We start from the raw sequence: 12,879 nt of genomic DNA on the forward strand, positions 1-12,879 counted from the left end.
GAGATCTTTCTTCTCTCTCTCTCTCTCTCTCTCTCTCTCTCTCTCTCTCTCTCTCAGGTCTCAGGCAGTGACTATTAAAAAACATTGTCACATCATATTTGAGAGCTGACTACCTTTTCAGGTGTGCCTGGCCTTTTCTCTAATCTGGCTTTTCTCTTCAGAATATTCAACCTCCCATCTAGAGGCAGTGCTTCTCAGCGACTTCCGAGGTTCAGTCAAGTTTCTGAAATCTCTGTTACTAATCAACTTGTTCCCAATCTTTAGTGCACATCCCTGCAATCCAATTCAGTGGTCTGGGAGTCCAATTCCCAGGTTAAACAAGCTCCCCTTCAGTTCATGCTGATGCTCTGGGGGTCACACTTTGAGTAGACTTGGGCTGTTTACTGACATAGGACTCTTTGCACTCGGAGAATCACTGCAATGGACTGAACACTCAGTCTGTGGCTCTAGGAAGACAGCATTAAGTCTCCTTAGTGGTCAATGTCCCAACCTCAAATTTAATATCTGTACGGTTGTTTCACCAGCTATGCAAATGGAAAAAAGCAATGAAAAGGCTTCTATTTTGAGTATGGAGTGTTCAGACTGAGCTGCTTTTGGAGACACGATAAGGGAGGAGGATCTGTTCAGTTCACTCCAGAATTCTGAAGAATTGAAGAAAAGAGAAAGGAAAAAAAATGTGGTGTTCTTCCAACTTGTGAAACCCTATCAAATGGCAGTCATATTTTCCAGAGGTTGCTTTTGACACTGGTGCGTGCTTTTCTTGACTGATAAGAAGACCCATGAATGCCTTCCTAGGATTTAGCACGCTGCTCTCAGTTCAGTTCAGTCACTCAGTCATGTCCGACTCTTTGCGACCCCATGAATTACAGCACCCCAGTCCTCCCTGTCCATCACCATTTCCCAGAGTTCACTCAAACTTATGTCCATCAAAGGCTTTGGCATAGTCAATAAAGCAGAAGTATATGTTTTTCTGGAACTCTCTTGCTTTTTCTATGATCCAGCAGATGTTGGCAATTTGATTTCTGGTTCCTCTGCCTTTTCTAAAACCGGCTTGAACATCTGGAAGTTCACAGTTCACAACTGCTCTGCTGGAGTATGAACTCTAAAATGAAAATCCGGGGAACAACCCCTGTCATTCTTTGTCATTCTTTGCATCATTGTATTAGAAGACTCAGGAATCTCAAAGACCTTTTCCACATGCATGTCTTCAGCTCTTTGGAAGGCTGGTGAGAAGCCAGTGAGTGTCTAGTTGTTTTGCCTGATACCAATTCTAGCCCCATACACACAGGCACAGATAGGGTTAACTGGAGATGGCAAAATGCTCAGGAGGGGGGTGGGGGTTAGGTGGGCACATAGTGGCATTGAGGTTGGGTGATTGCATCACTGGGATTGTTCAGAAAACAGCACTGGGTTCTCTGCTCCCAGCCCACCATTCAAATCCAATCAGTCAAGAGTTAAGCCAATCATCAATCAAGATTTCTCCTCCCACTGAGGACAAGTGCCTCCATATAAACGCCCTCTTTCTTCTTTGACTCTAACACTCCTTGGAAGAGCTGGACCCAGTCGGTCATCCCCTGGCCTTCAGAGTTCCCTCAGCCCCTGAAGTCCAGGCATCTGGCTAGAGTCCCAAGTGGCCGCCACCATGCCCTCGTATCCGCTCAGTGTGGCTGTGGTCTGCATGAGCAACATGAACAGGAGCATGGAGGCCCACCGCATCCTCAGGAGGAAAGGATTCCGAGTCAGGTCCTTCAGAGCTGGGTCTCGAGTCAGGCTCCCAGGAAGGGCACGCAACCTCCCCGTGGTTTACAATTTCTCCACCACCTATGAGGAGATGCGCAAGGACCTTGTGCGCAAAGACCGACAACACTATAATAGCAACGGCATCTTACACATCTTGGGAAGAAACGAGAGAATCAAGCCTCGCCCGGAAAGATTTCAAGAGTGCCGAGATCGCTTTGACGTCATCTTCACCTGTGCGGAGAGCGTCTACAACAAGGTGGTGGAGGAGCTGTGGGTCGGAGAGCAGGAGACCTTCCAGCCTGTGCACGTGATCAACGTGGACATGGCCGACAACTTGGAGGACGCCACGCTTGGGTCTTTCATCATCTGTGAGCTCTGTGAACGCCTCCAGCAGGCAGACAACCTGGAGGACTCTCTGGTCCAGGTGCTCCTGGCAGCCGAGCGCAAAACTGGCAAGAGCTTTCTGCACACGGTCTGCTTCTACTGAGGATCTTGTCTGCTTGCAGCTCCTCTTGGTAAGTACTTGTGTCTGGACATTGGGCTAGGTGGTTATTTTCTGTCAGAAGCGGCTTCCAAGGCCTTTCTGCTAAAAGCCATCTACATGACTTTTTCCAGGTACACTCCAGCCTGGGAAGGAAGTGGAGAAGGAAATCTTTTTCTGCCAAAATAACATGAACACCCTGGAGGCATCAAACCTTTCCATGGTGGGGGACGATGGTATGGATTCTTGACCTGGATGGACTCACGTCCATCAAGTCAGTGATGCCATCCAGCCATCTCATCCTCTGTTGTCCCCTTCTCCTCCTGCCCCCAATCCCTCCTAGCATCAGAGTCTTTTCCAATGAGTCAACTCTTCACATGAGGTGGCCAAAGTACTGGAGTTTCAGCTTTAGCATCATTGAACTCCTCTAAATGTGGATTCTCACATGCTGGTAAAGTGATGCTCAAAATACTCCAAGCCAGGCTTCAGCAATACGTAAACTGTGAACTTCCAAATGTTCAAGCTGGTTTTAGAAGAGGCAAAGGAACCAGAGATCAAATTGCAAACATCTGCTGGATCATGGAAAAAGCAAGAGAGTTCCAGAAAAGCATCTATTTCTGCTTAATTGACTATGCCAAAGCCTTTGACTGTATGCATCACAATAAACTGTGGAAAATTCTGAAAGAGCTGGGAATACCAGACCACCTGACCTGCCTCTTGAGAAACCAATATGCAGGTCAGGAAGCAACAGTTAGAACTGGACATGAAACAACAGACTGGTTCCAAATAGGAAAAGGAGTATGTCAAGGCTGTATATTATCACCCTGCTTAGTAACTTCTATGCAGAGTACATCATGAGAAACTCTGGGCTGGAAGAAGCACAAGCTGGAATCAAGATTGCCGGGAGAAATATCAATAACCTCAGATATGCAGATGACACCACCCTTATGGCAGAAAGTGAAGAGGAACTAAAAAGCCTCTTGATTAAAGTGAAAGTGGAAAGTGAAAAAGTTGGCTTAAAGCTCAACATTCAGAAAACGAAGATCATGGTATCTGGTCCCATCACTTTATGGGAAACAGATGGCGAAACAGAATAAACAGTGTCAGACTTTATTTTGGGGGGCTCCAAAATCACTGCAGATGGTGATTGAAGCCATGAAATCAAAAGACACTTACTCCTTGGAAGGAAAGTTATGACCAACGTAGATAGCATATTGAAAAGCAGAGACATTACTTTGCCAACAAAGGTCGGTCTAGTCAAGGCTATGGTTTTTCCAGTGGTCATGTATGGATGTGAGAATTGGACTGTGAAGAAGTCTGAGAGCCGAAAACTTGCTTTTGAACTGTCGTGTTGGAGAAGACTCTTGAGAGTCCCTTGGACTGCAAGGAGATCCAACCAGTCCATTCTGAAGATCAGCCCTGGGATTTCTTTGGAAGGAATGATACTAAAGCTGAAACTCCAGTACTTTGGCCACCTCATGTGAAGAGTTGACTCATTGGAAAAGACTCTGATGCTAGGAGGGATTGGGGGAAGGAGGAGAAGGGGACGACAGAGGATGAGATGGCTGGATGGCATCACTGACTCGATGGACATGAGTCTGAGTGAACTCCGGGAGTTGGTGATGGACAGGGAAGCCTGGTGTGCTACGATTCATGGGGTCACAAAGGGTCGGACATGACTGAGTGACTGAACTGAACTTAACTAAAATGTGGATTCTATCTATAGGGAATTGAATCATCTTAGGTCTGACCAGCAGTGACACCTAGGCTTGTGTAACTTACAGGAAAAAATAAAGGAAAAGGGAGTTGGCCTGGTTGAGTGAGGTATCTTGCTATGTCAGAAGATTGATGTGGACTTTATTTACAGACCAAAGGCAGGATGTGCAAGGGTGTATCTGGAGGCATGGGATAAGGTAGTAGAGGATTTCCCGAGGAGGAGTGTGGATTGAGCAGTAAGGTGGATGCTCTGGACAGGGGAAGAAGCTGTGGGATCATAGCAAGATGGTGGAGTTGAAAGTACGGAACATGCTGAAGAGGAGAGAGAGAGGGAAGAATTTAGAAGCAATGTCAATTTTCCTTTTTTTTTTTTTTTTATAGAGAGCAACAAAATAATAGTATGCAACTGCAATATCCCATTTCAATATTGGATAGCTCATTCAGACAAAAAAATTAATAAGGAAAGAGTGAACCTGAATAATACTGTAGACCAATGGACCTTACAAACATACACAAAACATTCCATCCAACACACCAGAATATGCATGATAGTCACATACAAAGGAATGAAATTGGACATATACCACTCCTAAATTTAACTCAAAATGAATTAAAAACACACAGAAAACACAGGGAAAATAAATCTTGGCATTGGTTTTGGCAACGGGTTTTTGGATATAACTTTCAAGCACTAGCAAAAAATAACCAAGTAGGACTGTATCAGACTTTTGCACAGCAAAAGCTACAGTCAACAGGAAGAGGCAAACTACACAATGGAAGAAAATATTTGCAAACCATGTATCGGACATGGAGTTACTATTTATTTATTTATTTTAATTTTATTTTATTTTTAAACTTTACAATATTGTATTAGTTTTGCCAAATATCGAAATGAATCCGCCACAGGTATACCCGCGCTCCCCATCCTGAACCCTCCTCCCTCCTCCCTCCCCTACCCTCCCTCTGGGTCCTCCCAGTGCACCAGCCCCAAGCATCCAGTACCGAGCATCGAACCTGGACTGGCGACTCGTTTCATACATGATATTATACATGTTTCAATGCTATTCTCCCAAATCTCCCCACCCTCTCCCTCTCCCACAGAGTCCATAAGACTGATCTATACATCGGTGTCTCTTTTGCTGTCTCGTACACAGGGTTATTGTTACCATCTTTCTAAATTCCATATATATGCATTAATATACTGTATTGGTGTTTTTCTTTCTGGCTTACTTCACTCTGTATAATAGGTTCCAGTTTCATCCATCTCATTAGAACTGATTCAAATGTATTCTTTTTAATGGCTGAGTAATACTCCATTGTGTATATGTACCACTGCTTTCTTATCCATTCATCTGCTGATGGACATCTAGGTTGCTTCCATGTCCTGGCTATTATAAACAGTGCTGCGATGAACACTGGGGTACACGTGTCTCTTTCCCTTCTGGTTTCCTCATTGTGTATGCCCAGCAGTGGGACTGCTGGATCATAAGGCAGTTCTATTTCCAGTTTTTTAAGGAATCTCCACACTGTTCTCCATAGTGGCTGTACTAGTTTGCATTCCCACCAACAGTGTAAGAGGGTTCCCTTTTCTCCACACCCTCTCCAGCATCTATTGCTTGTAGACTTTTGGATAGCAGCCATTCTGACTGGCGTGAAATGGTACCTCATAGTGGTTTTGATTTGCATTTCTCTGATAATGAGTGATGTTGAGCATCTTTTCATGTGTTTGTTAGCCATCTGTATGTCTTCTTTGTAGAAATGTCTATTTAGTTCTTTGGCCCATTTTTTGATTGGGTCATTTATTTTTCTGGAGTTGAGCTGTAAGAGTTGCTTATATATTTTTGAGATTAGTTGTTTGTCAGTTGCTTCATTTGTTATTATTTTCTCCCATTCTGAAGGCTGCCTTTTCACTTTGCTAATAGTTTCCTTTGTTGTGCAGAAGCTTTTAAGTTTAATTAGGTCCCATTTGTTTATTTTTGCTTTTATTTCCAATATTCTGGGAGGTGGGTCATAGAGGATCCTTCTGTGATGTATGTCGGAGAGTGTTTTGCCTATGTTCTCCTCTAGGAGTTTTATAGTTTCTGGTCTTACGTTGAGATCTATAATCCATTTTGAGTTTATTTTTGTGTATGGTGTTAGAAAGTGTTCTAGTTTCATTCTTTTACAAGTGGTTGACCAGCTTTCCCAGCACCACTTGTGCAATGTCAATTTTCTGTCTTTCCACACTGGTGACTAGGTGCAGTTATCTACATGGGGCAGTGTTGGCGGTAGGGAGGTGAGGGTTTCTTTCTGGGTAGATTCAATGAGCTTCAAGGTCAGTCTTTCATCTAATGTTGAGGCAGTCAGGGCAGGAATGGGAAAGGGATCCAATAGTGTGTTGAGATGATCATCTCCAATGATGGGAACACAAAATGGAAATAGGGAATGTTGGGGACCCTTTATAAGAGAGAGAAATGATCTGTCCAGGAGATCTTACTTTTGTCAGAACATTCACTGGAAGGAATTAAGAAAATATTTTTGGTTGGTTTCCTGTCTGTAGAGGTGTGGAGGAGACAAATATGATAAAGCATGTAAAAGTGCAGCTGGTGTTCTGAAGGAGTGACTCCAGTGATGAAACTCAACATAGAAAGTGTCCATGGAAAAGTTAAAGGGAATGGGACTGGATGAAATGGATGGTGGGACATGGCTTGTCTAAGAGTCCTTGGAGCTGCAAAAATAACAAAGATTTGAGGGTTGACAGTTGAAAGTTGATGAGTGTCCTGCTTCAGATTTAGATGTACTGCAGAGATCTGGATAGATCTTGGGAAGTTGCTGTCTTGGGGGAGTTTGTAGACAAAAGCAGTTGGGCAAATGTAACAACACTGAATATCTTTGGTATTGTATGAGTGATCTTTGTGCTGGTTGGGTTTGCTATGAATGCGACCTGTTCTAGTGACTTCACATAAAGAATTGTCAAGAGAATAGGAACGCTCTCATTGACATGTGGACAACGACCCCGAGGATGCCATCCTTGGGTCTTATCATCTGTTAGCTCTGCGAATGCCTCCAGCAGGTAGACCACCTGGAAGACCCTCTGGTTGAGGTGCTCCTGGCAGCCCAGTGGAAAACAGGCAAAAGCTTTCTGCACACGGTCTGCTTCTACTGAAGATCTTATCTGGCTTCAGCTTCTTAGTCAGTAAGAACCTGTGCCTGGACATTGGGCTAGGTGGTATTTGCTCTGCAAGGATCTCATAGCCCTTTTCGCTAAAAGCCATCCTTATGATTGTTTTTCAGGTGCACCCACCCAAGCATGGAAATGCAGGGAAAAAGCATTATATGGATAATAGAACTTGAGTCACTGGGAGCCATCAAAAACCTTCCAATGTGAGGGATGATGGTGTGGGGACTTGACTTGGAGGGAACAGTTCAGTGCTCACATGGCTCTGCAAGGAAGTGAACCTGAATGACTCTGCTTTTCAGATCAACTAATGAAGGCTTATAATGGAATGGTGGACGTGTTTTGTTCAGTATAATCAGGAAAGAAACTTGTTTATTTCATCATTTTAAAACAATATCCTTTTTGCTCTTTTGTAGTTTTATATAACTATATAAATTTTTATTGAGATGTCATTCTGGTGAATTGTTTTTACTTAGAAATATATTTATATTTAGATTGTATGTATTTTACTAGTGCCAATCTTAAGAGAAACAGCGTAGATTATGGGCGGCATTTACTAAAATCCTGGCATGATTTTTTCAATTAAATAGCTCATGACATTAGGTAAAGTAAATTGAAAACCTCTGAATTATAGAAAAAGTGTCATCTTGTTTGTGATAGTGCAGGGATCTTACAAAGTGAGCCCTCTGGTTTCTTATTGTTCAATCCATGTGAATTCCATGGAAAAAAAGCTTTGTTTCCTAAGAAGTTCTTTCTTCATGCTAGTTGAATTCCTATCTGTTTGGGCAAGGGATGTCAAAAATGACAGACGAGTAAAATGCTGCAGGTACTGCAATGGAGAGATAACAGTGATTAATTACAAAATATAAAGTGTATATAAAATAGAAAACCAATAAGGACCTTTTCTGGGCTTCCCAGGTGGTGCTAGTGGTAAAGAACCCAGTTGCCAATGCAGGAAACATAAGAGATTCAGGTTTGATCCTTGGCTCGGGAAGATCCCTGGAAGCGGGCATGGCAACCCACTCCAGTATTCTTGCCTGGAAAATCCCTTGGACAGAGGAGCCTAGTGGGCTACAGTCCATGGGGTTGCAAAGAGTCCAATATTACTGAGCAACGGAGCATGCACGTGCTCAAGGACCTTGTCTATAGCACAAGGAACTCCTCCACTCTGTCGTGACCTATATAGCTACATATGGATAAAAAAAGGTTGAAAAGAGGGGATATGTATGAGTGTGTGTATATCTGATTCACTTTCTTGAACAGTAGAAACTAAAATAACATTCTAAATCAACTATAGACCAAAAAATATTTTTTTAAATTTACTTAAAAACATACAATGTGTCTGTGAATAAATTAAAACAAATGGGATGGGAAATAAAGTAGATTGTGGAATGTGATTTGTCTAAGTCACCATAAAGGTCATAAAAATGTTTGGGGAGTTAGAACTTTAAGGTTGGTGAATTTAGTGTTTCACATTTTGATCTAGTGGTAGATTTCTTGTGGAACTATAGAAGCTGGTGTCTCTTGTAGAGTTAGAAAAATGCAGATGAGGAAGTTGTCAAAACCCTGAACACTGTGAGCATTGAGTGGGTGAACTTTTGGTTGCTGGAGTTTCTGTGAATGAGAACAGAAGGTGAGTAAAAGTTTGCTGGGAGGCTGCCTGGGCTCATGTTTCTCCTGAAACCTGCAGCACCTGGGGCTTCCTTGTGTGGAGAGTTGGCGACAGATTAGAGAGGGTGATGGGAACTCAGAGATCATTTATGTGGAGCGGTGGATGTTACCTACAGAATTTGGCCAGGACTATGAACTTCTGGCTGGATAAGGGCATAGCAACCCACTGCACTGTTCTTGCCTGGAGAATCCCATGGATACAGGAGCCTGGCAAGCTACAGTTCATGATGTCCCACAGAGTCAAACGTGACTGAAGTGACGTAGCATGCACGCACTCATGAACTGCCAGCAGCATTCCAAAGGTATTTTCCAGACTTCCTCAAGGTGATTGCAGTCCCAGGATGCTGAGTCCTGATCTTTGTCAATGGATGGTTCTTTTACCAGCCTCTAAGGATGCTCCTCACAGTGGCAAGGTCTTTTAAGCTTCAGATCCATGAAAACCAGCCACAGTTTGGACCAGAGTGCTGGTACATTCTCTGTGGAACTTCTGGCACTCCATTAAGAAAAAAAAAAAAAAAAAAAACCCGGAGTTGGGGGGCTGGGACTAGAATAGGTGTTGTTAAATACAGTGAGAAAATCATTTCCAGGTGGTATTAACACCACTGGTGTTGGTGGTTTTGCTAAAGGAAGGGGAAATTTGTCATTTTTAATGATAACTAACAATAATATGTTTCTAAGTGTGAGGAATGGAAAAATAAAGAATTAGATGTGCTACTGGGCATACAGTGGTTTTTTCTTGACTAGACAAATATAATTCCAGTTAAGACACAGAGGCAAATGAAATATTCAGATGGCTGTTGTAGGTGAAATGGCAGCATTTGAATGCAAATTGTTGAAAGGCATGAATGTACATGTAATTAGATATGTTAAGTATGCCAGTGATAGCTTTGGGACTCTTTGACAGGGCACATAGACATGGCTGTGGGTATGTCAGAGCAAGTTGTATTTCTTGATCTGGATGATATTGGACTTTATAGTCCAAGAGCCAACAGCCTAACAATATATGTGTCAGTAGCTTCATTCATAATTAATTTATTTAAAATCCCTCATTTCACTTGTTTCTTGATTTATATCCCCCTCTGACTATTGTTCCTGCTTCACTTCACTCTAAATCCACAAGGCAGAGGATATAATACTTCCACATTATTTCACTGGCCAAAGAAAGACATGAGGCGTTCACAGGTGCAAGGGAGTGGGCAACAGACTGCACCTCATGGAGGACGAATTGGCTTGTGTGGACAGTGGAGGGGTTGGTAGGCAAGGATTCTTGGTATGCATTTGTGCAGATAGTCAGCCTTATTTGGAAACACTATCTGATTGAAAATGTCTGAAAGGTTGACAATATAGTCTGAAGGCATCGTGTGAGGAGTAAGTTACTCTCAAATATTGCTGGGAGTCATGAAAAATAGTATAGCCTGTACAAAGGGAATCTTTCCACATAAGACAAAACTACAAATGCATTACCCCTGGACCAAGGTGCCCCCACTTGCAAAAATAGACCCTAGATCTTTCAACAGAGTTATCCAACTGGAGAAGAGAGAGAAAATACAGAAAAATAGAAAGACCTTTTTTAAAATATATATTTTTTAATTGGAAGATAATTGGTTACAATGTTTTATTGGTTTCTATCATACAATGTGAATCAGCCATAACTATACCTATATCCTTTCCCTCTTAGGCCTCCCTCCTGCCTCCTCCCTGTTCCACTCCTCTAGGTTATCACAGAGCACCACGCTGACCTCCCTGTGTTATACAGCAGCATCCCACTAGCTATCTATTTTACAAATGGTGGTGCATATATGTCAATGCTACTGTATCAATTTGTCCTACCCTCTCCTTCTCCTGGGCTTTCCTGGTTGCTCAATGGTAAAGAATCCACCTGCAATGCAGGAGACACAGGACACCACTATGCATCTTGTTGTGGTTCTTTCATTACATCTTTAGTTGTGGAGATGCTTTTCTGCTGTTCTTAGGGTCATTTTCATTGATAGCTGTTCTGTAAATGGTTGCAATTTGGGATTGCCCATGGAAGCAGGTGAGCTTAGGGTCTTCCGACTCTTGCCACATTGGCTACACCTCTACATATATCAATGTGTTTTTTACATATGCTTGCTCAGTGTACTCTTACATGTTTGTACTGTATTTGCTCTTGTGTTGAATACTTTCTTCCAAACAGTTGATAATATAAATAAAATGAAAGAATTAGTAAACATTTGCTATGTTTAATGTTTTGAAAGGATAAAGATTTACTGATACATACGCTCATTATTTATGGTCACATTATGTTAATGGTGAATACATATGAATTTTAAGATATATATGAATTTTATAATTGTCTAAAAAGCAAAAGTATGATGAAAGCTACAACATGGGGGCAAATGGCAGGAAAATGTCTGAATGAGAGGACTAAAACAAGTGTAGCCATTCAAAGCATAGAATACCCTAGTAAATAAGAGTTTAACAATTACCCAGGAAAGGTCACTGTTTCCAGGGCATTACATTCTAACCTCCAGCCTAGGAGTAGGGAGGTGAACTAATCTATTTATGAATTCTATGTATAAGAAAGTGAACTAAGACCCCAAAGGCACTGATATCTAATAAGTTATTAAAGACGTTGCAAGAAACATTTACAAACCCATCCCTGATAAAATTGCTCTATGACAACAAGACACAGAGTTATTTGATTAGTATTTCCACTGTATCCTTCCACATCTTGATACAAAAACTAACCTAAAGCATGATGAGCATTATTGAGGAAAGCACAAAGGTAGTTTCCATTATTATAGTCATATCTGCTTTGGAAACGGTAAATGAACTACCAGCTCCCGAATCTGCTTGGTCTTAATCCCGTAAACCATGGATTTAATGTAGGTGGAATGAGAATATAGACATTGGCCAGAAGAATGTAAATATGGAGTGGAATGTGGTATCCAAACCACTGAGTGAGAACTGAGAAGATCCCAGGTCCATAAAAGAGGATGATGACACAGATATGGGAGCCACACGTGTTGAGAGCTTTGTGAGGAGCATCTTGGGAAAGGATGTGGAGGACAGCACGGAGAATAGGCATGTATGAAACAAAGATTAGCATAACATCTAAGACCAAGGTCGACATTAGGACAAAACATCAAACCATATGTTCTATGTTAAAGTCACTCAGATGTGTTCAACTCTTCGCGACCCCATGGACTATACAGTCCATGGAATTCTCCAGGCCAGAATACTGGAGTGGATAGCCATTTCCTTCTCCAGCGTTTTGTTGGATATCGTTACAGGAAATTTTTGCCAGGACAATGTTTACAAGCAGTGTTTGGGAGGATGTTACTTTTATAAAAAGTCAGTCTTTTCAGAAGAAGTATTATAGTAAAATTGTACAATAACTTCTTAGGAAGATAGATATATGAATTTTCCCTATCAGTGTATGTGTAAGAACAGTGGTGTATCACAGGGGGTAGTGCATGGCAGTGTAGGGGTCAAATGCCATCACCAGCAAGATCCCAGACTTGTAAATGAAAGTGGAAGTGAGGAAGAACACCTGACAAATGCACCGATCCAGGGAGAGCTCTCCAGCATGGAACCAGAGGATCACCAAGGCCTGAGGGACTCTGCACGCAGAGAGGACAAGGTCTGCTCCAGACAGCATGCAGAGGAAGAGGTACATGGGTTCATGAAGGCTGCGCTCAGTGAGGATAATGAAGAGGAACAGGCTGTTTCCAAGCAAGGCAGTGGCATAGGAAATAACAAAGGGGATGGAAATCCACATGTAGTGGTCTTCAAAGCTAGGGATGCCCAGCAAGCAGAAGACTGTGTGGCTAGCACCAGTGTGGTTTAAGGTCCTCATATTTGGGAAGTTCTTCCAGAATCTCATGCCTATTCATGGAGACAGAGGAAAACCCAAAATATATGCAAACTTTTCTTTTGTATTGTCACTTGATTTTGGTTCCTACTTCATCCCATTCCATTCTGATGATGTCAGGAATTTTGGATATATATATAAATAAAGATAAGTAAGGTATGACTTGCTATCTGAATGAAGCCTTAATTTCAGGAACAAGATAGACCCATAAAGCAGTAGAGAAAATTAAATGAGTATGGTAATGATTAACATCTTGTT

General features: G+C 42.1%; 1 protein-coding gene and 1 pseudogene across 1 annotated transcript; one reads left to right on the forward strand and one right to left on the reverse strand.

The window, feature by feature from the left end:
* Nucleotides 1-1,642: 1,642 nt before the first annotated feature.
* LOC133261379 (RNA polymerase II subunit A C-terminal domain phosphatase SSU72 like protein 3-like) lies at nucleotides 1,643-2,227 on the forward strand. The gene has a single exon (XM_061439873.1). It carries the CDS (start codon nucleotides 1,643-1,645, stop codon nucleotides 2,225-2,227), a length of 585 nt encoding a protein of 194 aa, XP_061295857.1.
* Nucleotides 2,228-11,551: 9,324 nt separating this feature from the next.
* On the reverse strand, nucleotides 11,552-12,653 carry LOC133261032 (olfactory receptor 52B4-like; annotated as a pseudogene).
* Between the last annotated feature and the right edge of the window lie 226 nt (nucleotides 12,654-12,879).

The sequence above is a fragment of the Bos javanicus genome, chromosome 15, assembly GCF_032452875.1.
Source record: "Bos javanicus breed banteng chromosome 15, ARS-OSU_banteng_1.0, whole genome shotgun sequence".
NCBI classification, from domain to species: Eukaryota; Metazoa; Chordata; class Mammalia; order Artiodactyla; family Bovidae; genus Bos; species Bos javanicus.

Excerpts from the sequence above, each read along its gene's own strand:
- LOC133261379 (XM_061439873.1), top strand. The coding sequence starts at position 1,643 with ATGCCCTCGTATCCGCTCAGTGTGGCTGTGGTCTGCATGAGCAACATG.